Below are 26,513 nucleotides of genomic sequence, written 5' to 3'. Positions count from 1 at the left end.
CCTTGGCTCTCAGCTCCCCAGTTTGACCCTGCAGTAGCTGCTTGCATTCTCCCCTGCTGAAAGTGAGCACAATCCTATTAAATATTCTCCACAAGAAGAGGGGGGTGGGGGGGTGTCCCTTTAAAAGCACTGGGTTAGTAGCGGCACAATTAGACTTTACTGTCTGTAGTTCCTACTATACCTCTGAAGCACTTGTATGGAATGGATGCTTCAAATTAAGTATGACCTGGTTGTCCAATCCCAATTACCTAAAGAATCCCTCAATTTGCTTAACAATTCCCTCACAGCTATTATGGCTCTGACTGATTGTCCCCAGGACTCTCTTAGGCTTACAGCTAATGTAATTGATTCTTCAGTAGTAGCCTGAAGGGCCATTTGGCTTCAGCCATGGTCGGGAGATTTTTCCCCCCCCCCCTAAGTTAAGAGAAGGGTTATTTTTTATAGTCGCTCTGGTTTTGGAGGGTGAGGGTGGAGGGAATCATCTGGACACAGCTTGGAACAACAGTTGCTGCCAGATGGGGAAGTATTTGCTCTGGGCTCTCAGTTAAATTGGCTTTGGATGGAAGGTCTATGTAGACTTCAAACCCGAACTTAGGTGGGTATTTCTGAAAAAGAACTGTAGTGAAGGCTTCATTCTGACATTTTCCTCTCTTTCTTCCTCTTAGTCAAAATGGAAAGAATGTTTGGGATTTTTTCAGTACCTGAATGAACATCAGTCATGATAGATACACCATTTCAGTTGTGACAAAACTATCAATCTTCAAATGGTCTCATTCAGAAGGAGTATGTACAAGGGATATTAGCTTATGTAAGAGGTCTTAGACTCTGTAAAGTGGATTGTCCTTTCATCAGCAAGGACTAGATCGTAAAATTCAGTAGACTGTGTTAGCAAATCTGCATCAGCTAGGGTACTCGCCCCATCTCGTGTTACTGTGTTGGAATCCTATATTTTAAGTTGTGTTGTAGCTTTTTTTGGACACTTTTACTTTTTGCTGGGGAAAACTAGATGGCGGCAAACACAAAACGCCATCAAAATAATTTTCACAACCCTCACACTTTTTTTTCCCTGCCAAGTCCCAGAAAACCATAGCTGGAACACCCAGCGGAAGTAGCAGGAGATCAGTTTAAAACAGATAAAAGGAAATAGTTCCTCACACAGTGAGTAGTGAACTTCTGGAACTTGCTGCCAAGGGAATTCGTAGAGGCAGACAGCATCAGCAGGCTCGGAGAGGGATTAGACAGATTCATGGAAAACAGTTCAATAAACAGATAATAATAAACAGGTCAATAAACAGCTAAAAAAAATGCCATCACTTTGAGTCATGAAGGGCACTAACTTCCTACGTATCTAGAACCTTAGAATTAAGGTATTTATAGACACTACCTTGTTGAGAATGATAGAGATGCTCAGATTTTCTTTCTCAAAGGCATAACTAGTATTTCTCAGCTGCTTAGTTCCTGCTGGCTAGGCTGATGAAAAAGTGGCCATGGGTTTGCATCAATGAAGTAGACTAGCACCTCCTCCTTCTTTCATATCTTTCATTTCCTATGGAAAGAGGGATGCACTTTATCTGGGAAAGAGGAGAGAACAGCTATTTGACTGGTGAAGTATGAGAAGGAGGGAAGAAGAGAAAGGGAACCGGGGGCTGTCTAAACACAGCTGTCAAAATGAAAGCTTACCGTGAGTTGTTTTTCTACCTGAAATCCATAAGGAAGGAAATTACTCCATTAATGGAGGTTCTTAAAGGAATGATTCACTAAAAATGTTACTGAGTTTGGATCTTTACAGCTCTGACAGTCTGTGAGAATGCTAGATTCTCAAAAACCTCTTCAAGTCCAGAACTTGTACCTAAAGTGTACCTCTTACCAAGGCAGACTAGGACCTTACTGGGCAACGAAGGACCCCACTGCAGTAGTAGAGTTCAGACCTGAGAGTCTCCTTCTCCATTCCCCCACCCGCCCCACCCCAAAAATCCAAAAAGAATGCTGGGCAGAGTGTATGGTGTCTATATTGCTTAATGCATTCTAAAAAGATGATGTCAACGTTAATTACTAAAATGATGTACTTGCCAACAGAATAATGCACAATATTCCCCACCTTGCTTCCATGTGCAGCCCATTAATTAATGTCTTTACAAAATGAACCTTGTAAGTAACAATTTAGACTTGTTTCTTGTAAAGTATGATTTTGAATAAAGTGCTTATGGCAAAGCAGCGGAAATGCCATCTGCCCTTTGGTAAAACACTCAGTATAGTTTGGATTACAGAACAATTTATCCTGCACAAGGTAAGGGAATACTGTCTAGAAGTTAGGTTATCTGTGCTTCTCACAGAAAAGGCATAGAGATCTTGAGAGGATTTCATTCTCTTTAAAGATGAGTGTCTAATTTAGGTAGATGGGATGCTGGAGTAGCTGCGAATAAGTGAGATAGATCCTGCCCTAAAAAAAGACTAGAATAAAACCAGAATGTGCAAGTCATATCATGTGCCAGATCATATCATAGTCTGGCAGAGAAATGGCTCCAGCCAATATTAGCAGTATTTGTTTAAAAGTTACATTTTCCTCATCCATTGTTCTGTACCCGCAAAATGACTCTGCGTCTGCTCGAGATTTCAAGAGTATTGAACAAACTTGTCTATTTCCTGATTGAAAATTCACTTTTATTCCCTCTTTAGCTAGTGAAAATTATTGCAGCTAATGGTTTATAACGTACCAATGACCACTGATGCTATGCCTTATAGAAACATTAAATATGATAGAAAAAACGCTAACATTTCTGGTTAGTGACATCTCTCACAAGTAGTGCTGATGTTTTGCAGTCTTAATTTAAGAAGGTATTTTAGTCTGTGCTGAAGTTTAGGCAAATTTGTAAATTTCATGCAAAGCTGCAGAGTAGAGGTCAGTGAGTATCCAGTAGCAATATTAATGTGGACATTGTGCATTCTGCTTTGTTATTCCAAAAAAATTTCATCATAAATGCTTCCTAAACTACTTTCCTTCCTGTGTTGGAAGTCTTCTAATTGAACTGATACCTCTTGACCTGGAAAGAGCCCTTTAGATGTATGTCCCTAAGGTGTATGGTCCCCAAGAGGGAAAATGTTATTCAGGATATATAGGAACTGTCAACTGATTGCCATGGAAGATCCTACACAATAAATAGAAGGCCCAGTGATAATGTTGAAAGTGGATGATAAATAGGAATTGTTATGGGAACTTTTTGAGGAAAAGTGTGTACTTATTTGTGATTGTGATCATTGAATGCATAAGTTCTTTTTATAAACACTTTTGCTGAGGTGGTTGGTTGTGTTCTGGATATAAGCTCCCTATATAATTTTACTTCGTTTAAGGAATGTGCAGACTTGACTGCAGACAGAGTAATAAAATAAATGTAGTTTATGTTTTTTGCAGATATGTTGCTCCTCATTCTTACATGGTTTGTGATTTGAGTAGACGTGGCTGAAAATGAACAAAAATATTTAACATGTTTAGTATGTCAAGGCTGGAAGACTTTACATTAGCCATACCAGTTTTGCACTGGTATGTGTTTTGTAACCAGTGCACTGTCTCTGCAGAGAAAAACACTCTGTTGAGTGTGTCCCCTCTACCGTGTGCACAGTGCATTGTATTTGTTCGCTGCTCCTGTTTGATGAGATGCATGCTTACCTACAACAGAAAGCAGATTCATCAGTCTGAACCCAATTTTAGCTTGCTGTATATAGCAAATCAAAGATAAAGATTTTTCAATATTAGTTTTAGTCTTCAAAGAAATTAGGAAAATGATTATGGTTAGGAATAATTCCTGTTGTTTTGTTACTGTTTTTTTCTCTGTCTTCTGTCACTGTGCCCTCTAATCAGCTCCTTTTTATTGTGCTGATGTATCCCAAAATGCATTGAGTTGGTGGTGGCAGTTCCAGCAGTGGAAGAACATTCCACCATCAGTAAAATAACGCATGAAGAACTGGAAACTCCTGGGGTCATTTTTTTTCCATTTGAATTTTTATTTTTCTTTTCATTCATGAAACCTTATAGAGCCAGTCAGTATCGTGTAAGGTAGGACTCTGCATTCTCCCTGTATTCTAACTTCATGCTCCATTGCTACTCAGTAGTACTACAGAGAAACTTTTCTGACTGGGAAAAACTTGCCAATCTGTTAAGAGTAAGAAAGAGAAACTACAACAGTGTGTTGCTGTAGTTAAACAATGTATGGCTTAGAGTGAAATTACATGCGGGTGAATTCTTTCTTTAAAATGTTTGGTAGGTCATACATTACAGCACAAGGTTGTTTGCTTTTGGTTCAGATTGTTTTCAGTTATCAAAAGTAATTTTGCGGGGCAAGAAAGGTGTAACTATAAATAGCCACCTTGATTTTTGTATTCTGTGTTAAAGACTGCAATGAGAGATAAAGGGTAAGGGTAAATTTAATCTTTTCCTGTATATGTGGTTGTCATTTGCATCAATAAGTTCCACATATCTATGGATTCAAGGTGCACCCCGAGATGCATATATGGCTATAAAAGTTTGTCACTGATTCAGCATGGGTTTGCACCAAAATTCATGAAGGTTATGGGTAAGGCTGTCACCAAATTGGTTTTGGGTTGAGTCCGTCACATGTATTTTTAGAATTTGTGTGTCCCACTGTTTTAAGTCTGGCATCTCTGCATATTGTGCAGTTTGGTGGCTTTTTATTATTTTTATTATTTATTTTTGCCAGCCCATATCCTGTTGCATGTTTGGTGGGACTTCTGTAGCAAACTTGCCTCAGGGAAAAGTCTTGTAGCTTTCCAGGAAAAATTTAACAAAGGTATTTTAATGAAAATCTGGCAAAACAAATTGCAGTTTGAAATATCTGATTTTCTGAACCCTGGCAAAAGACCACAGAACCTAGCAATAAATACAGATCCCACACCCAGATTACCAATTGTCAGCTGCTGTATCTGTCTCTGTAGTAGTTCCTGCCTCACAGCATGCAAGAAGCAATGTATTAGTTTAGCCCTAATGAAACCAGTGAAATATGTCTTTCACTGAAAGCTGTACTAAGTTTACATCACATTTGCCAAAAGCATGTACACTAAAAATTACTGTGAATCAGTTAACTTGTGCTAACATGTTACTCTGTGATAAGTTGTTGCGAACCAATTTTCTGATCTTCTGTATCTGTGAATGTTATGCTGAATTTAGCTTGACTTTAGATGGTTATATTTGAGATGAGGGAATTCAGTCTCTTGCTGTTTGTTATTAGCTATAGGACCTTGAACGAGATCAGAGCGCCGTTGTGCTAGTGGTAGTGCAGCTAGGGGCTTGGGGTGTTATTTCAGTAACTTCATCATTCTGATTTAAAGAACTGAGTTAAAATTAAGGAAAAAAAAAGTTTGAAACTGACTGCAGTGCTGGTAAGGAAATTATGGTAAGCTGGATTTTAGAGATGAAGAGGAGGAATACAGATAGTCTTACAGGACGAAATTTCCAGTGGACAAAGCCGGTCCAGATCCCTAAATCATTGCATTTTCTCTCAAGAGAAGTTGTCTTTTCGAGGGGGATTTCACGATACCAGCTTATTCCCAGTTAATTCAGGTATTTGAAAACAATAAAATTAAAATTATTTTCCCTATTTCTCTCTCTACACCCCCCCCCCCCCCACTTTGGAACTGTTATATTCGTTACAAGTTTTGCAAGAGATCTGAAAGTCATCTCTGTTCCTCTGACACTCATGAGAATTTTTGGAAGATGTTGAAGCAAAACTGGCATTGTAAAGGGAAGCATGAAAACTTGTGTACTTTGGGAAATAAGTGGTATTTTTTTTCTCTTTACCTTTTTTAAATTCTCAATTAAGAAATTTACTTTTTTAAGAAATGAGGTTGTGTAATAAAAGACACATTTTAGTGGTGTTGGAAGTAAAGCATGTTTTCCTAATACATCGGCAGAATTATTCAAGATCAGTGGACCCTTCTACAAATATGGCCTTAAGGACAGGAGGACCTTTGGTTTCACTGTTGTGCAAATGCCATTTGCAGAAGTTCTAGTTGTCCAGGTCTAGTTTTCAAACTCAACCAAGTTTTTAGCAGCATTTCAAACTTTATAGTTGCATTGTATTGGTGCTGATATTTGGTGTCTCTATTTTTCACAATTTTGTTTGAATTATCTCTGTTCGTATTTTCTGTGAAAAGATAATTGAGCATGATCAAGTCTTCACGTGGCTAAAGTTCTGTATTTTGTAGGACAGTAGAAAGGGTCACTTTCTTCCATCCTCTTGACCAGAAGACAGGAGAGTTTAACTTCAGCAAAGCAGGGCATTTAGAAATATATGACTTAAACCTTTTCATCTCCCCTCCCTGTAGTTCTAACAAAGGGCAGAAAAGGTCTCTTCATGCAAGAAAGTATGGCCTTCAAGTGAGGGTCCACTTCTGGGGTTTTGGTGGTGTTTGGTTTTGGTTGTTTTTGGTTTTTTTTTAGTAGCAGGAAGAAAAATATCTAAAATTATTTCTGAGGCTACAAGAAGGGCTTATTCCTGACCTGTAGTAGGAGATGCTTTTTTCCCAGCTGGACAGTATGCTGATCAGTCAGTCATGTCTCAGCCTGGGAATGAAGAGGATTCTCCTCCTCGATCAAGAGAATGGGGGTCGAGGTTCTGCAGAGCACCTTGCAGCATCTCATGCTGCTTTCTGCCTTGGCATGTGGCACCAGTCAACCTTCCTACAATGGTGATTCACTTTGGGTGACACATTTGGTAAAGCTTCTGTTGCTCTATAAATTAAGCCAGACTTTGCTATTTTTGAGAAATCTAACAGTAACAGGCTACCAGATTCCTGACAATAATAGCAGTGACCAACTGTGCAGGTCAGAGGAGCTGTGTGCATGCACTTGTGAGGACTTCAGCTCTCCTTTGAGAATTTCAGACAGAAGCTTCTATTAAAGTGCAAAGTATTGTTATTATCTTTGTCCTTTATACATATTTAAATAGTACATGATAATCATCTCTGTGAACTCTTAACTATTCATAAAGGTATCTGTCAGAGGCCTGAACCAGTACTCCAGATCCAAATACTCAAAATGATAGATCATGTTGTAACCTTCTGAGAATTATTCATAACCTTTGTGTAGGAGGAGTTTCCTTTTAAAAGATAGGCTTTGTAGATGATTAGTAAGTGGCGGATTTAATTGTTCTGTAGCGATAATGATAACCAAGAATGGCAGAGAAACTTTGCCAACTGAAAGTCCTCTTTAGAGATTTACCTGAGGGAAGAGTGAGAGGCAGGGAAGATGAAAGGTGGTTGAACTCTTTACCTTCAGCCTGCCTGTTTTAGCATCCGTTATCTGTTTGCATTGCACAGGGAGTCCCTACAACTACCTCCAGGTTACAGCTTCAGGTACCTGCGTCACCTCCCTCCCTGCCCGCCTCCCCCCACCCCCCCCCAAAAAAAAAAGAAAAAAGAAAAAAGGTCAAATAAATATATGAAATTAAAGTTGGGTAGAGACATGGTTTCTCTTCATCATGAGTTTTCAGAACTACATACCAGTAGTTCGGTAGTCAGAGCAACTACTTAGCACAAAAATTCAGGTTATAGTCTCCAGGTGGAACATAATGGAAAGGGCATTGTAAAACACTAACTTCCCAGTCTCCAGGGACTTCCCAAGTACCTAACTCTTGGGCTGTTGAATGTTCTTTCGGCACTTTTTCTTCTCTTTGACTTCAAGCAGAATTTACTGGATCTAAAAAAACCCCAAACCAACAAATGAACAAACACACCTTTCCCACTAAAAATTTAATCAGAAGCAGCACACGCTGACAATCTGCGCAAGAGGTGTCCAGTCTTGGCATGATGCTTATCAGACATGAGTTCAAAACCATGTGCTTCTTGGTGCACAGCAATCAGACGTAGGCAATCACAAACACCCACAGCCTCACATGGAAGGGGCAGAGCCGAGGCCAGAAATACGGGCAGCACCTTTCCTTCTGTAACTACATCGTGCAGGACTGTGGGGTCTCTGTGCATTTTCACAAGGGTTTTCCAGAGTGAGAGCATTGCCTGCTCTCATGCTCGGCTGCATCCCCTTTGGTGCTCAGCAGGCCTTGCCAGTGCAGGAAAGAGCAGCCTGTGCTTCCATGCACCGACGGGCTTGCGTCCTTCCCGGAGAATTTCATTCATGCCGATTGAGGGAGATACTGTACTCTTTCCTTTAGTTTATTTTACCTTCTTGGTATGCAGAGTATTCTTTGTTAATCTTCCTTATTTATTTAAATGTTAATTGGTCCTTGTTAATTTGGTTTTCTGTGCTGAAAGCCAAGGTCAACAATGAGTCCTTCCATGTTAGCTCTTAGTGTGATTACAAGGTAGTGTAATGCATCTTGGAAAAAGGTAGCGAGAAGCCTTCCCCCTGTTTTTAATGTAACCTTTGTGTTAGGTAGAGGTTTGGAGGTTGAAAGAGAGAGAGAAAATGTATGTTCAATGCAGACTGAAGGGTCTTATTGATTGAAAGGGACTGTTAAATTAAAAATCAGTTGTTTTGAAAGCGAAATATCACTTGACCCCAAAGAGGCAGGCAATTGTGGCCCTGAGGTTAGGTATAACAACACCACCAGGTTTGGTATGGGAATGCTAACAGGAGACCTGAAAAACAGATATTTTGTTTTCTTTTTCTTTTTTTCCTTTCACTTCACTGTTTGTATGTGCAACTTTCAAACTGCTGCTTTTGTTACTCCAAGAGCAATCTCTTCTGAAAACACCCTTCTTTTTGGCTGGAATGGCCATTTTATGAGATAAAAGTAAGATATTTTTTTTTCTGAAACAGATTCTGTTCCATGGGGCAAAACAAACAGAACTATCATAACACTTTAAATAGTAATCAAATATGTTTTTCTGTTTGCATTCAAAAGGGTAGAAAGGTAACTTGACAAGATGAAAGAAGGTACCAGATTTGTGTATCCCCCCCTTCCCTAGTAACAGGTATAGAGTTTTAGAAAAGACTTCAAGGCAAAAAGAAAAAAGCATAGAATATACTGTTATGGTGTTATTTTTGTCTTTCATTTTTATGACAACTTATTTGTACTTAAAGGAATCTTTCCAAAGAGTTAAGAAGCATCATTAAATAAAGACTGTGAAATGTGCAATATGGCTTATTTATTTAAATGTTAATTGGTCCAACGAACACTTCTAATTAGCTCTATATTTGCTTAGCAAAAAGTTTTACAAATTCCAATTGTGAAAAGCAGCTATTTTGAGCTGGTAAGCATGTTGCAGAATCAGCTATGATTTTTCTATAGTTCTCAGCCCTTGAAGGCACAATTTAATTTTTCATGTATGCATACTAGCAACGGTAAACACTTGCGAGTGTAAAGAACCTTCTTTAATTAGCTGCACAACAATTAAAGGATTCACAAACTAAATTGAACCCTGTCTCTGTGCTTACTAGCTGAATTCTACCACCTGTCACAACAGCACTTTGTTCAATCTGTTATGCAAAATCATTATAGCAATATAGCTGAGGAAAAAAAAAAGAGAAAACAGCAATTATTTCTTACTTTTCTCTTGAATGGGTTATTTTGGGTTATACTGATGTCAGGTTCATTGAAGCTAACCTTTTGAAATCTGTAACAGCATAATACTTATATGGCAGGCTTAGAATAGCTAGAAGAATATTTTGTTTTACCCTTTTAAGAGCAAGTGAGGCACATCCTTGAAGTACAGTACTTTCTCTGATCATTTGGAGTAAAAAAAACCCACCAAAACTGTGCTAACTCCTGCAGCAGCCTGTTATTTCTCTTCATCAGACAAAAAAAAATGACCAACGTCTAATAGTACAACATATTCTTTTATTATTAAAGCTTGTAAACCAATATGAAAACCAGTTTTACAAAACACTGGTTTCCCAGAGTGGGGAGTGATGGACTTTTAGCTGACCTGTTCTGGCTTCTGACATTTGTGATTATTCTTCAGCTTTTGAAAATGTAATAGCACTTAAAGATAAAACTTGAAAATACTGGACTTACTGATGTACTACATTTATTTTGGCGTCAGGCAGAAGTGGTTGAAAATATAGTTACGGAAGAGCCTGCTCTCTCCCTCATTTCAGTTGCACCCATTCTCCTAAGGGAGCACACAGGGCCAGATGCACGTGCCAAGGTGCAAATGCATTGGAAGTCCTGATTTGCACTCCGGTTGACAGGAGTCGGTCTCCTACAGCTTCTGGAGACCTGGCTTAGGGTCTACCAAACTTCAGGCATCATTTGATGCACTCTTTCTCAGCAGGGCGGTGGCCCAGTTGGCCTCCCTCTTCAGTATCTTCCTGTTGATTCTGTGTTGAATAGAATCGGAGGTCATAGGCAGGAGCTTGACGCTTGTTTGCAGCAGTGTGGAGGGCCGGCAGCCGGAGGAGGGCTGCGTGCTGGGGAGGGGGTGGGCACGGGGCAGGAAGGCTGAGGGTCCGCAGCAGTGCCCTTGGTTCAGCTGCTCCTTACCCCAGCTTCTGGCGGGGAGCGGCCAGCTGCACCTCAGTGCGCTGACATGTGTTTCTGATGCTGGTTAAAATTCCCAGTGAAACCAGTAGCGGGTTTTCGCTGTGTAAGGAGTATGAGGCTGCATTTAGTGAGGAAGACCTGTTTACATTTCTCTTTATTCTGCTGTGACAGCTGACAGGAATGTGTGCATCGCTGCCAGCTTTCATGCAGGAGAGGTACAGGTACGTTTTGTGCATACGCTCACCATAGTTGAGGAGCTGAAAGTTAAGCTGCCTGCTGACAGTTTCCTGAAATCATATCAATAACATATTGTTAGCTCTCGTGATTGAAGCTAAAAGAGTCTGCTGTTGGATAAAGGATACATGATACGGGCATTTCATAAGCTAGGGATATAAATGAATAACCACTCAGTCACAGTACTCTACATTTTTTTTACAGTATAATTTTTATACCATTGTCATTTTACAATATTTTTGGAAAATCCAGAAAGGGAACAAAGAACTCCTTTAGAAACATAGTGTTTGTTTCTGTTTTTTTTTAAAGCCACTAGGAAAATAAAAGTCAACAACCAAAAATTGAGAAAGGACATCTTTTTTATAACTTTTTTAAAAAAGGAAACTACAAGGAAGCCTGATACTTTGATTAAATATAACTTAAATTCTTAGATAATTTTGCACTGGTCTATTCAAAAGTAGAAGGTTAAGGAGATGAAAATCCTTTTAATTAGAAAGAGAGATATAACAATATCTATAAGCATAGGTGCAAGGTGCTGGAAATCAGTACAACAGAAAAATGAGTTTCTGCTTGGGCTGCAGAAGTGATACAGAGGTTTCATGTGGAAACTCCTGAATGCTCTCAGATTTGGGGCTCTTGATGTTCAGCCCTGTACAGTGAGGAACACTTTGATGTCCTATTGCAAGTAGTGGGAGCCCACTCACCGTCTCCTGTGGCTGGGTCCTTGAAACTGAACCACCAAATCTTTCCTTCTGCTTTTGTCGGGCTTTGTATTTTGCTGAAATTGCCTAGATCCACACAGATTTTCAGCAATGTAAATTAACACTGAGTGAAGTTTTACATGAGCTGGAGAAAGCTAATGCAAACTGCTCATTTGCACAGACTACTCAAGAGACTTGAAATAGTTTGGCTGAGTTAGTTATGTTTATTTGCATGTTGTATTGAAAACTTGCAGTAAAGCACTCCCTGGTAGTCCCTGGCCGTTCTGATAACAACTCTCAGCTGCTCTCAGCCTGCCACAGGACTGAAGCCTCCAGGGATCCTGTCAGTCACTTGAAGGAGTTTGGTCAGAGCTGTATGTGGCCAGAGCTGGCTGTTAAGGATATATTACAGTTAGCAGAGTCCATCTCCCAACTGACTTTGCAACCGTAATTGAACTTGCCAGGGCCTGTCATCCCATGATTGCATTTATCCGACTTTCTTTGTCAGCTTGGTTGCCACTCACCTATCAACCAAGATAGGTTGTCTTTTCAGCCAAGGGCCTGGAATGTTACAATTACCATCAAAATTATTTAAAGGATTTTTATCCTGTAGATAGCTTTGAAATACGTTATTGTATTTTCATAGCCTTCCTCCTCCCCTGTATTCATCCATCTGCTATGTGTCTGCCAAGTTTTCAGTGCCCTTTTTGTTAATGATCAAAGCTATGGTACCCAGATAAACCAGGGGTGCCCAAACAGCAGTCGGTGCTCAGCTTGTTGGGATCCCGACGGTCATGCTGCCATTTTATTTAAACGTACGTACAGTTTTACCATACTCAGTGCTTGCATCTATGCATCCTTCAATACATGCCCTACGCAGCCATGCCCAGTCAGTGGTAGGAGGAGATTCTCCGTTTGCTTCATGGGTTGTACCTTACTGCATTCAAGAGCACTGCAAAGGCATGACCCTTTTTTGTGGTTGCTTATGTGACATCGTTATTTCCTTATCTTAATCACAGTACTGTTACCACTGTTTTGCACCATCGTTCAGAGGAAAAGGCAGGGTTATTGTGAGGCAGAACAATCTCACTCCAACAGGTGCAGATAATTTAAAAAGCAGCTAGAGAAACACAGAGAAATATTCCCAAGTCAGTTACTTTTAGTCTAGACATTTATGTTTGGGGTTGTCTTCCTGCTGAAGAAGCCATCCAAAAGAACAGTGTGATTTAGCAGTACTGCAGATAGATGTATTTTTTCGCTTCTCAAAAATGACAGTCTGAAAAAGAATGTGTTTCCTGAATATTTTCTGACCTTGGGGTAGATACGATTATAGCAGTTGCAAAATCGAGCTGTTCGTGTCTTAGCTGTGCGCAGTGACTGCTAACCACACCCTTTTAAGTCTAAACCACTTATCTCAGCGTGAAAGCGTCATAGGAGGTATGAGGTGGCTTCTAGAGTTACTGGCTCTGCTCTTGTGTTCATGACAGTGATCAATTAATAAAGTTAAATGACAACAGCAGTAATATATCAGTAAAAGTGTGCGCAGACCAAAACACTGAAGGATAGAGGAGATTTGTGGGTTTTAGTGTTTCATTTTTCTTGAGTGATAATTAAGTAATTTTTTTCTATCCTTAGTCTAAGTTTGTATTGGGTTTCCTTGTTTATCTTTTCCCACTTAATTCTGCAAGGAGTTTGCTGTTCCTACTTTTTTTTGGAGACCACAAACACAAGGAGCGTGCTGAGCAATGTTTGCTCTATCTTTCTGGCATCCACCTGCCTCCCAACATCCCTGTCTCTTTCAGCTGTGTCTTCCACTCCATCTAATTCCACCGAAACAGGGCCTTTCTCAACATTATCCTTTTGCTGGAAATTAGTATTAAAAAGAACTCATCAAAGCCACTTCTGTCTGAGAATCACTATGACCCTGAATTATGCCTTTTCTTTTTGCCACCAAGTCCATGCGTTATAGGGAGAGAAAAAATAAATCAGTTGGGTTTAAGGAAGTAAAGGAGAGACAGAAATTGGAGGTAGGAGGGATTTACAGCCAAGAATCTCAGTTATTAAAAACCAAAAATAACTCTCCATAATATTTTAACCCAAAAATTTTATGCTGACAGGTCTGTCATGAGTTAAAAAACCCAGTCTTTTCAGCAGTCAATTATGTTTGATAAAAGAAAGCTATCTGGCATACTGGACTACGCAATGGGAGTCAAGAGTTCTGGACTCTGTCCCTGGCTTCTTTACAGAGGATGAGCCATCTATTTAAGTCAAGATACATGGCAAGCCTTTTCCTAAATGAGATGTGGAAATGATCAGTTAGGGATACTCATTTCTACAGTGCTGAAATTCTGAAAATTTTGATATCTTTCTGGCCTTGGAAGCTGTTTGGATGCACTGAAATTGGGCAGGTTACTTCTGAGTTTCTAACTGTTTGCATTTACATTATGTTAAGATGTTGGCTATTTCTGTGCTCAGCAAAGAAACATGCAGAAAATGTCTTCCCCTCCTCTTGGATTGTGTTGATCACACGATCAACCACGATGCTGGGGAGCTTTACAGAATACCAGGGTATGAGCTGGTGGGAATTACTGCTGGGGACATTGGAGCAGTGTGCCACAGGAAAAGGAGAAGCTTAACTTGTCCCAGATACATAGTGTGGCCCTTGGTGCTTTTCATGTGTAGGGGGATGTTTTTTATGTTGGTTTCTCTTAAATAGACTGACCTTGAAGAATGAAGTAATTTATCTTTTCATTATCTTTATATTCTTTCCTCTCTCTCGTTCCCAGTTCAATGTCATTAGAAGTAAAACAAATGTGGCTGTATTATGTGTTCTTCAAGAGTGTGTACTGTCACATATGCTCTCTTTCATGTGCAACATGTTATGCAAGGTTTAATGTATCAATCTTTCTTTTTCCTTTTGACCAACATTAAAACATTTACTTAGGCACGTACTTTCCTTGTTGATGTCATCACAGGTAGCCTACATGTTTACTGATGCATTGTTTTGTCGACTGTTGAACTCAATAGTATGCAATTTGGAGCATCCTTAATTATCCTACAAACCATTTTGTGATAGTGAATCCAAATATGGTGTAGACTTGGCTGACATCTCTGTGATATTATTTGGCATACCACATATTTCTGTTTCAAATATAGATTGGTTACTGCTTTTTCAAAATATGCATTTTATTAATTAAATCTATGCTTGAAACATCTTTTGTGCCCCCCCCCCCCCCCCAGCTGTTACGTATTCTTTTTTTCCTTGTTCTGTGTGCAGATAGGATTGCGTATGGACTGTCTAATTTCATAGAAAATAGGCTAACCGTGTGGTCTTTAAGTCTTAAAACTATAGTTGAGTGTGCAGTGTCTTTCCATATAACTAGGTCTTTTGTTCCACTAGAGAAAATTACTTAATTTGTTAGAGAGGTGTTTTTTTTTTTTTTTTTTTTTAAGGTTTAACTGTAACAGTCTTTACCTAATAGACCTGGGATTGTGGGGAGGTGATTAATGTGAATTAAAGGATCTCTGTGACATAGGACTAAAGGACAGAATTACTTTGTTGTTGTTGTTGTTGGCAATCCCACTTGTGCAATTTCATTTCTCCCTAAACCAGATTTCCAGCATTTTGCATAAAGTTAAAGTTTAATTGGGCCATCTACTTCTTTTTGAACTCTCTGTATTCAAGGATGTTCTGTTTATGCATTTTCATTGGGAATGTGTGTCTTTGTCCCTTGAAATCCATCTATTTATTGCAGTGACACCTACTGCTGAGAGAGCTGATCCGCAACAGGATCGGTTACTGTTAAACTTGGCCAACAAGCAGTTCGTGACTCAACCAGCAGATGTTTCCGTGGCTCAGGTCAAAGGGAACTTATGGATTCGGGGTTTTTTTTTCTTTACTCCTAGCATTAAGTGCCAGGAAAGTCAACACTAGGTACAGACAGTTGACCTGACCAGTACCAGGAGGAACTGAACTAGGGCCCTGAGGATCTGCAAAGACCAAAGCATTAGTCTGTTGAGCCACTGTGCTGGCTATGGTCCAACAGTTTCAGACAACTGACTATCTGATTGCATGCCTGGATTTTAGTAATGATTTTACATACTTATTTGATGATTTGTATCCAAGCTTATGCTTCTGACAGGTGCCCTTGTGAACAAAAATCTCGCTGGGCTACCACATATGCATATTTCACAGTCAATCATACTTTATCTTTGGGACATATGTACATTTGACTTTATATTTAATTGTGCACAAAATATAAGTCTAAGCCTTTGTGGAATGAAAACAAAATCATCAACCCAGCGTTACAGTTTTGGATTGAAATTGTTTTGAACTATAATTTGAGTTCTGGGGTCTTAAGTCTTCTTGCTTGATCTCTTTGTAGCTGGTCTAGAGGGCCTGATCCTCGTGTCCTCACCCAGCTGAAATGCACTGCCCTTTATTTGGAACTTGCCTGTGTGAGGAATGCGGAAATGATAGGGGCAACATTATGTACATTTTAGAATTACATAATGAGTGAGAGTATTATAGACTTCCAGTGCGGTACAGTGTCCTCAGATGAGAATAGAAGATTTAGAGCCTATTTCATGCTGTAAAAATGACAAAAATTTAAATAATAAATATTCTTTTCAAAGTCTTCCAGGCATTTTATTATTTTATTTGTTCTGTGTGATACTAAAGTGGATCGTTAAAAGCTTAATTTTAAGGTTTCTTCAGTCTGACATGGATGCCAGTTAGATTAATTAAAGTGAATGATCAGATAGGAGCTACAGGAGATTGATCAAATTGGAGAGAGTTTAATCAGTTGTATACATTCCAAATTACATGAAAATAACAAATTTACTTTTAAAAATGCTGTTTCTAAAATAACAGAAGCTTTAGTTTAATGAAGCATTCCACAAATCAGGCTCCCATTTGAATTTTGGTATCACTCTTATCTTTACTTTTGTCATCAGGAGAACACTAGGGAAAAAAAAAAAAGCAAAATGAGAATCAATGCTTATAAGCTAAAAAATAATGATCCCAGATGCAACCAGTGCCTGGAAAAAAAGAAGGACTTTTTTTTTTTAATCTACTGAACTTTCAGTACCAATTATTTATGTTTCTCTTCTTTGGATCTGACTTCTTAAGTATATGCAAGTGAAATAGAATAAATAAGAAGGAAAACAGATTTTGCTAAGTCACATGCAAAGTAGCAATAAATCAAACAGCTTGTCTGCATTCTTCTAATCTTTCTATTCTAATCTGTGAGTGAGATTTATAAATGACCTCTCCTATCCTCTCTGCTCGTCTTCCTAGATTGTGATCACAGGCAGTTCACAGTCCTCCACTCCATGGGTGCTACCAACCAAAGACTGTTCTGGTGATTTATCTTCTACTGATCAGTTATCAGTCCAAAACGCTGTGCTAGCTAGAAAGTACCCTACAGATGTAACAGGTATTTTAGAAAGCAACTGTCTTGTCAGTCCAGAGCGAAAGCAAACAATTTTCTGCCTGCTAATGACTTTTGAAACTTCAAAAATCCCTCTGCTAACCCTTCTTTAAGACATAAAAACTGTTGTGGAATGAGTTGGCTGTGTTGTTACTAAAGGAGTACTTTGTTTTGGAATCAATAAGCGGCTTGTTTAAATATCAGCACTACAAAGCAGCTATAGTTTTGTCAAATGCCTTCCCTGCTCCCTGCTGCGTGGTCTCACGGTGGCTGGGTGCTGGAAGATGGGTGTTCGTGTGGGGCTCCAGCCCTCGCCCTGGGTGCCTGATGGGACTGCGGCAGCCGGTCAGCACAGGTTCACCCAGCACTTTGTACGTACTGTGTTTGCGTCGTGCTTCACCCCAGTTTTTAATTATTAGAAGCTACATATGCCTTGCAATGGCTACAAAACTTGTATGTGGTAAAGTGAGTGACAGTAATAACAAATTACCGAGTTGGCCTTAATAATATTTGAATAAAAACAAATAGATAGGACACATTACCTGTAGGCCAACTTTTTTTCTCCTCTTGAAAACATTCTGTTACACTCCAGAAACCATATATTTCCCTAATATAATTATATTATACCCCAAGGAGCAGGACACCTACTTAACCAACTAAAAAAAAAAAAAAAAAAGAAAGAAAACGCCAATGAACTCAATGCAATTAGTAACTCTATTTTACATAAGTAAAATGAGAATAAAATCCAGCCTAATGTTTATTTCATTCTATCAGATTGGATAATACTGTCCTGGTGGCATTAAATACAGCTGATCTCCCCTCCCCTTCTGTGCACACATGTTTTTGTTAAAATTTAACTATTTGCATCTATGTCTCTTAGTATTGCCTACAAATCAGTCAAAGAAGAGTAGGTCATCTATCCTGCCCTACTGTTTATATATTAATCATCTGGCAAATAAACCGCTCAGTATCCTACCCACCTCAGTAATATTTGTGATGTAATTTGTTTGGATGCCCAAATGTCACCAGCGTTGATTGTAAGAGATGAAAAAAATGCACTTGCTCAGCACACCAAGCTCTGGGCTAAAATGTAAGCATGAAATCTCTGGTTTATTTTTGTAATAATGTTTACAGCTGTTTAATGACCCTGAAAGGGTTCAGTAGTCTGGTGTTCTGTATTTCTTAACAGGAGTGTATTATGCTTGCAACAGCCTTAGTTAAACTGTTTCAGCTACAACAATAAGAACAATATTTAATAAAAATTCAATATATATACTGAAGTTTCTCAGCAATACCTGTTTTCAAGTTGCTAAGAAATGAAGCAGTCTGAATTTCACTATTTAGGATTTGTCAGTGGATCACAAGATAATGTAGATATATGTGAATTTTTCTAGCTGGAAAGATAAATACCAGGTCTATATTCTGAAAGCATAAGTAACAGTGTGTGTAACTAACTGCTCAGAGGATCAGGGCCAGAGCGAGCTTGTCATTTAAACACGTGAGCTTGTAAAGCATTACTTTGCTTACTGAACTGTAAATCTTTTAACTAACCTAATCTAAGCTATAATAGTAGCACAACAGTGTTTTTAGAATTACTGTTTTCTCTACAGCAGTGAAGAGGGAAATGCTTTAGAGTGTGTGTGTCCAGTAGGAATGAACAGGTGTAAATAAAAGCTGAATTTGTTCCATCTGTTTACAAAGATAACAGGTGTGTGTATGCACATATGTGTATGTATACAGATGTGTGTGTCTGCATATGTTTACATGTGTGTGAGGGCATATATTTATATTTAAACTTTTTAATTCTATTTGCCATATTTTTTTCCTCTGTTTCCAGCAAAAGGAAGCCGAGCTTCTCATATTACATTAATGTAGTTGTGATGACAGGCATTTCTGGTGTCATAATTGGTTTTAAATTCCAGTAATCCATTTCAAATAGTTAAATAAAGTCCGTATGTTCAATTGGAATGGCTAAAGTCAGAACTTTCGTTATTGATATCACAGGAAACAGTCTTGAGGGCAAAAATGTGAGCAAAATCAAAATAACTATTAGTATCATCAAAGGGACTTGAATGTCTCACTGTACCTTCATGTGGGAGATGAGAGAGTATGTTTATAATATATGTATCCAGTCATGAATTTCAAAAGTTGAGGACCCTCCTCACAGAAACAGGAGACAGCACACCCCGCGCAGGGAAATGGCTGTCCTGGGTGTGATGTCCTCTGATGGTTTGCTTGCTTCTCACCGAGGCACCGCTCCTGCCCTGCCCCGTGCAGTATACGCCGAGCTGGTTTGCAGCCCATGCATACGCAGCAGGGCGAGGACTGGGCTTGCTGGCCACAGTGGCTCGCCGGGGCTGGAGCTGGTTTGTTTAGGTCAGGAAGGGCAGCCCGTGAACCACTCCTGATACCGACATGCTCTGTATGGTGCCAAGTCTTGGGGAATGCTGTCTTTACAAAACATTTAGGATAATTGAAGGTCAAACATTTACTACAGCAATTTCAATAAACATATTTTGAATTTCTTAGCAATCTCAAATGTGATTTGCAGTTGGTTTTGTAAACGTATGTTAACTACAGAGAACATTGTGCTTCTGTTCCCAGTATGAGAAAAGGCAAAGCGTTCTGTGTTTTCCTTGTAAGAGATCAGAATCACGAACATAATGTAATAGACTACATATTTAAAAATTGAAAGCTAGACATTTTCCCTCCCATGAAGCATCACAACAGCACGTATAAATTGACATTTCCAGACTTCTTGTTTTTGAATACCTGGTGTTTTGGTTTGGGGAGGAAAGAAGGGCAGGTTGTAATGAAGAAAGATGTGAAAAATGCTATTTTATTGTCAAGGCACTGGTTATCTGTTGAAAGGTAAATTTCAAGGAAGTCCATTCAGGTGGTTTTTTTTAGTGTTTTTTGCTTTTGGTTGTTGGGGCAGAATGGATACAGTAAAATTGTACTTCAGGCCAGTCTGAGGAGGGTGGTTGTGTCTATAGGGAAATTTGTGGGGAGCCAGAACTGCATGGCTGTGGGCATGGCTGTGATGCAGAAGCACCCCTGCACCTGTGGGGTGTTGTGGGGAGCAGCCAGACCCTGAGAGAGGGCCCTAACTGATGGGAAGAGGCCGTGCAATGGCCTCAACGGCACCAGGGTGGGGACTTTGAACTGCAAGGCCTGAAGCAAGAGGGTCACTGGGGAATGAAAGCCCCCTTAGCCCACCTGGTGTAACCCTGTCTGGCCATAGATCTAGACAGGGATGATGGATAAAGAGGGAGAGAATGAAATTGCTAATTTTCTTAGAGAAATTAGGCAAATTAGATTGGGTTATCTAATTCATAGTGGAATGATGAATGAGGAGGAGTTTTATTTCAGTCTTGCATGTGGATACAAGATGAGATTTTCATAGGTTTTTCTGTGAATAGGCTGAAGAATACAAAAAGCCTGGTTTACCTGAGAGCTGAACGGTAGCAAGGTCCCTGTGTTCCCAAGCGTAGTAACTGGGAATTGGAGGAGAAATTTCACAGGGCAATACGTTGAATACCATGGTTATATTTTGCAATGAAACCAGGGAGGAGTGAGGAGACAATTCAGAGGCAGGAACAGGACTACAAGAAGCTGGGGCAGGTGAGGGTGGGAATACAGTTTTAAGTGAAGAGCTGTAGCATCTTGAGATTGCAGTAGCTGGATCCTAGAAGCTGAACAGCTGATCAGAGTATGTGGCATTCAGAGGTGGTTATTTCTCACTAAGCAGAGGCTTTGTTGACCTTTCTGCATATTTCATCAAAAATGTATAAAACTTCCAATGCCAAAAGATCAATGTGTGTAGGTCAGGCTCCCCAGACTTGATCCAAAATTATTAGTTTTTAAATGAAAAATTACAGGTTTGTTCTTCCTCTTGAGTTTGGTGTTTGTTTGGTTTTTTGTTTTTTTTTTTTTTTTTTTTTTGACTCATCTTATCTATGTTCTACATTATGTGATTCTGTATGTTTGCGGGAGTCAGAAAATAGCCAAAAAAGAAATATAGAAAAAATTACCATGTTCCAACTACAACTGCTGTTGTTACTTTGTTAAAGTTATCTGTGAAAAAGAGCCACGGAAAAACTTAAAATCTCAGCCACAACTCCCTTTCCTCTCCCCAATCCAAATAACCATACATTTGAACTGATGCTTAGGGTTAAACATCAGAATTAATAAACTCCACTGGGATCCGTCAGCATTTCCAAACTTCGATAGAGCATAAAATGTTAAAATTAACTACCCAAACCTTCCTGAGCATGTAAAGGCACCAGTTCCCATTAAGGTCAACTGAATAAATGAAATTTAGACTGCATTTTTCAAGCTGTTATAGAATAATGACAATTCACAAATACTTTTCTAAACCCTCTTGAATGTATGTTTGTGTCTGTACATGCAATGCATTTCTTGGATTTTTATGTTCTTGTTTGCCAGCATGCCTTGTTTGAGTATGGTAGGGAGAAATAACACCCATGGTATGTGGAATCCAGACAGAAAGTAGATTCTGGTTTTAGGGTTTTTCTTGTGTTGTTTTTATCAGGGAGGATCGTGCATTTGGCGGTAGTGGGGTTTTTTTGAGAAGTGAATAGGCATATATTCAAAATCTGTCAACTTCAGGCAGTGGCAGGCCTAAGCACTGTAACTCTCAGATGTTTAGACAATCATTTTGAACATGAAATTTGGTTTGTTTCAAAAGTTAAGCAAGATTTCAAAATTTTTTTTTTAAAAAAGTCTTTGTATGTACCCACATTTTGAATGCTTGTGGTCTGCTGCACAGAAAACTTGCATGGAAACCAAGGATTTTGTTTTTTTACTACATGGCCTTGGGTGAACACCTGGCTTGACCATGTTCCCCTGCCTTTGGAAATCAGACACTACAAACTAAGCTTAAGTGCAGTCTTACAGCTTATAGGTATAAGCCTTTTCCTTGTATATACTTGATCTCATTTAATAATTTCATAAATAATAACATTGACAGCACGTAAGTAACGGGTCCCCAAGATGAAACCTGAATCTGAGCACTGTTAAACTTTGAAAAAGATCTGCTTTACATCTGAGAAAAAATTTTTAGCTTGTCTTCATCTTTAATACACATGAATGTACACTTTCCCCTTTACTTCTAACTAGATCTGTATTGTATCACAATCTCAGTCATCCTGTTGAGGACTAAATAGGTCTCCTCTTGGAGACCACCCATGTTTTTTGGTGGTGTTTTTTTTTTTTTTTTGTAGGCCCTGATCCTGCAAATACTTAAACATGTGTGGACTTTCACTTTCAGGAGGCATCTTTTGAAGTCTACTAGACTACTCCCATGAGCACAATTAAGTGCATTTTAAGTGTGTGCCAGATTTGGGCCTCAAATTGTCTAGCAAGTAGCCACTGTGAAGCCTTGAGAGGAATGGTGTCCACCTGGAGTGTGCCTGTAGCCTTTGTAAGAAGGCATAGTGAGTAAATGCTTTTGGCTAAAGCCAAACAGAAAGTTGGCCAAATTAATTCTTCAATAACATATAGAATTCAGTAATTTTATTAGTGAATAAAGTGTCAAATCACTCCACTAAACACCACAGATCTTAATTATGTTCTAACATAACCTTATAGCATCATATAGTTCAAGACTTATTAATTTAAAAGTTTATATTTTAAATCTAATTTTATAGATCCATTATATCTGTATAGGGTAGAGAAGTGGCAAGGATAGAAGATTATTGTGGACAATTATGCAGACCAGAACAGAGCACTTATGTTTAACAAACAGCTTTGAATTCTAATTTTATGCAATATCCATAGTGTAGGTACAATTTGTAGTGATTACTGTGTATTAGGAAAGTTATTAAGATTCTTAAACTTGTTGAGGCTTTCCACAACACCTTCCCCAGATTTTAATTGGTTTTATCTAGTTCCATAAGAGAGCTCTTTAAAACAAATCAAAGTGCCTTAAATCACATGTCTTACCCATCGAAGGACAGAGATATTCCTTCTATAGTCTGGCAAGTTTTCCTAAGAACTGAAATCTGAAGGTTCTCAATGATGAATTATAAGACTTGGCAGAAGATAATTTATGTGCCTTTTGATGGGCTTAGTTTCAAAATGACAAAATAACAATGTTTTGTAACAGAAGGGTTAAATCTTAATCTCAGAGGTTTACAAAGCTTCTAGTTGCAGTCTCCTTAAAATTTAATATACCTCGTTAATGCTTACTTGCAAACACTGAAGGATTTTTATGATTATAATCATGTGTTACAGCACCTAGTACTGTTTCTAAGCAGCATACTAATCAGCTTAATGAGATATTACTGCACTTTTTGTTGACTAAAGCAAAATCCCTTTTATTGTTCTAAAGCTTGTCCTTTATTTTTTCCCAAAACATTATCTTGTTTTATTGTACACTAGTAAATATCATACCATCGGTTTTTTGTCAAATCATAAAACTATCTTTCTCATTGCAGAATGTGTAATATATTGAATATAGTTAATGAAACTGAAAGTTACAAATGGATTTCTATTTTGGGGGGTTTTTTTTAGCTTTTCTAATGGAAATGGGAGAGATGCATAACATTTCTTTTTCTATAGATTTAGAAATGTAAACAGGTGCAATTTCACAAGAAGAAAGACAAGGGAGGTGGTAAAAGCCTTTGCCCCTTCTGTAATAATTAGATTTTGAAATTGTAGCATATTTTAAAATAATAATTGATGGTTATTGGTAAACATGCAGAATGATGAAAGCACATGTATGATCAAAATTGTGTAGCACAGTTGGCATTTAATACACTTTTTATTGTTTTTACACTAATTCCTTTGCATTATTATGAGTAGGTAAAACATAAAATGCAAATTGTACATCAGTGATTCAATGCTGGTTATTCTTTCACAGTCTGAATCTAAAATATCTTCTGATTTTCAGAGATGGAGGAAGCTAGCTTGTGCCTTGGTGTTTCTTCAGCTGTGCCAGAAGCTGACGCCCACCTCAACAGCACCATACTCAATGGGCAGTATTCAATGAGCCAGAAGCTGCACCAGATCACTTCCCAGCTCAGCCATGCCTTCCCAGAGCTCCAGAGCAGGCAGAATCCGGAGGAGAAGGCGTCAGTGCCACTAGAAGACAAAAGCCACATGTCCATAGCAAACCAGCCCATCAGCAGTCAGATGGCACTGTTGGCGAACCAGCTGAATAGAGAGGTTGATACCAGTTTGAATGGGCGTGTGGATCTGCAGCAGTTCTTAAACGGACAGAACCTAGGGATTATGTCTCAGATGAGCGATATAGAAGATGACGCCAGGAAAAACCGAAAGTACCCATGTCCTCTCTGTGGGAAACGCTTTCGATTTAACAGCATCCTGTCGCTACACATGCGAACTCATACTGGAGAGAAACCATTTAAGTGTCCATATTGTGACCACAGAGCAGCTCAGAAAGGCAACCTGAAGATACACCTGCGTACTCATAAGCTTGGAAACCTTGGCAAAGGTCGTGGAAGGGTCCGAGAAGAAAACAGACTTCTGCATGAGCTGGAGGAGAGAGCAATTCTTCGGGACAAACAGATGAAGAGCAGTCTCTTGCAGCCGCGACCCGATGTGAAAGCACAGCAGCACACCCAGCCAATGCCTCTTGCAAACTGTAACTTGTCTGTGCCAGCTAATCACAGCACACCTGATATTTCAAACCCTGTTCCCTCTCCAAAGCCAGTCAGTGTCCAGGAAGAAGTTGTCGCTCAGACAGCTGGGTTCAGATGCACGTTTTGCAAAGGCAAGTTTAAGAAGCGAGAAGAGCTGGACAGGCACATAAGGATCCTGCACAAGCCTTACAAGTGCACCCTGTGTGACTTCGCTGCCTCACAGGAGGAGGAGCTGATTAGCCACGTGGAGAAGGCTCATATAACTGCAGAGTCAGCACAGGGCCAGGGCTCCAATGGGAACGGGGAGCAATCCACCAATGAATTTCGTTGTGAGGTGTGTGGCCAAGTGTTTAGCCAAGCCTGGTTCCTAAAAGGCCACATGAGAAAGCATAAGGATTCCTTTGAACACTGCTGTCAGATCTGTGGGAGGCGATTCAAAGAGCCTTGGTTTCTTAAAAATCACATGAAAGTTCACCTGAATAAGTTATCTGTAAAGAACAAATCTCCTAATGATCCTGAAGTACCCGTCTCCATCAGCAGCATGTCCCAGGAAGCTCATGCAAACTTATATTCAAGATACCTGTCATGTTTGCAGAGTGGGTTTCTTCCTCCTGACAAAGCAGGTCTAGGTGAACAAAATCAAATCTATAACAAAGGAGATATGCCCATGAAAGAGAAAGAAGTCTTGGGGAAGCTCCTTTCACCCATTTCTGGCATTGGCCACAGTATTGCTGAAGGGGATAAACATTCTTTATTGGGCTGTCTCAATCTGGTGCCTCCTCTGAAATCCAGCTGTATAGAAAGGTTACAAGCTGCCGCCAAAGCGGCAGAGATGGATCCAGTAAACAGCTATCAGGCCTGGCAGCTTATGGCAAGGGGAATGGCCATGGAACATGGCTTTTTGTCTAAAGAGCAGCAGATACAGCGCAGCCATGAAGACACTTTGGCAAATGCTGGAGTTATGTTTGATAAGGAGAAGCGGGAGTATGTGTTAGTAGGAGCAGATGGCTCTAAGCAGAAAATGCCTGCTGATTTGGTTCACAGCACTAAAATGGGCAATCAGAGAGACTTGCCAAACAAACTAGACCCTTTAGAAGGCAGTAGAGATTTTTTGTCACATGGTATGAACCAGGGACTCGATTACAACTTACAAAGTCATGGAAACGTAAAAGAAAAGCCAACTGAATGCCCGGACTGCGGAAGGGTTTTTAGAACGTACCACCAAGTGGTCGTTCACTCCAGGGTCCACAAAAGAGACAGGAAAGGAGAAGATGAAATAATTCAAGGTAGTCTCGATGAGCGACGTGGGTCTGGAAGTGATCAAGAGTCTCAGTCTGTCAGCAGGTCGACAACACCAGGGTCCTCTAACATTACTGAAGAAAGCGGAGTAGGTGGGGGTCTCTCGCAGACGGGGAGCGCCCAGGAGGACAGCCCGCATCCTTCTTCACCCTCCTCTTCAGGTACGATAACTTCTCCTTCCCTCTCTGCACTGAAAGCTTTGTAACTATATTTGAAACCACTGCAGAGAAGCAGTTGAAATATTCTCTTGTTAGGTGGTTTCCTAGCGGTCCGGAGGGACATGGTGTTGTATGCCAGGACATCTGTGTTTGGGTTCCTGCAGTGTCTTTGAGGTTAATTCTGGGCTCACCCTTTTCTTCCCTCCAAGGGCAGGTTTCCCAGCCTTTCAGCTGTCACCTCCGCCACCCTACCAGCAGCAGCGGGCAGGGTCTGTACGGTCACCAATGGCAATGTCACTTCTAGGGGCTAGCCCTCCAGGTTTTGGAATGTGGGTTTCCCCCCCCCCTCTTATTCATGGTGTCTTTCTTGCAGATCTTTCCATGTCCTCCATGTAAAAGGGTGAGGAAAGATTCCTTCTTTGAACTAGAGTTCAAAGAAATAGGATTAATAAACAACGTGTTGGCTAAACTCTCCGATTGCCCTTGTTCCCACAACCATATTAATTACTGAGCTAAGACATGTACTCGTACCTGGCCACTGGACTGATAAAAAGGGATTAAAAAAATACAAATTACTAACTTTTTGACAATCTTTTAACTTATGTGC

General features: G+C 39.6%; 1 protein-coding gene across 5 annotated transcripts in view; it reads left to right on the top strand.

Moving 5' to 3' along the window:
* ZNF536 (zinc finger protein 536) overlaps window positions 1-26,513 on the top strand; it is a 353,074-nt gene that overhangs the window by 138,697 nt on the left and 187,864 nt on the right. For all 5 annotated transcript variants that reach the window (XM_037409390.1, XM_037409389.1, XM_037409387.1 and 2 more), the window contains one exon: window positions 23,738-25,909. In XM_037409390.1, coding sequence (XP_037265287.1) covers window positions 23,740-25,909 — 2,170 coding nt within the window. In that variant the 5' untranslated portion in view covers window positions 23,738-23,739. The remainder of the gene's footprint in view (window positions 1-23,737; window positions 25,910-26,513) is intronic.

Source organism: Falco rusticolus, chromosome 15, assembly GCF_015220075.1.
Source record: "Falco rusticolus isolate bFalRus1 chromosome 15, bFalRus1.pri, whole genome shotgun sequence".
NCBI lineage: Eukaryota > Metazoa > Chordata > Aves > Falconiformes > Falconidae > Falco > Falco rusticolus.
Note: the sequence above shows the minus strand (reverse complement) of the source record. Positions and strands in the feature narration are given on the sequence as shown.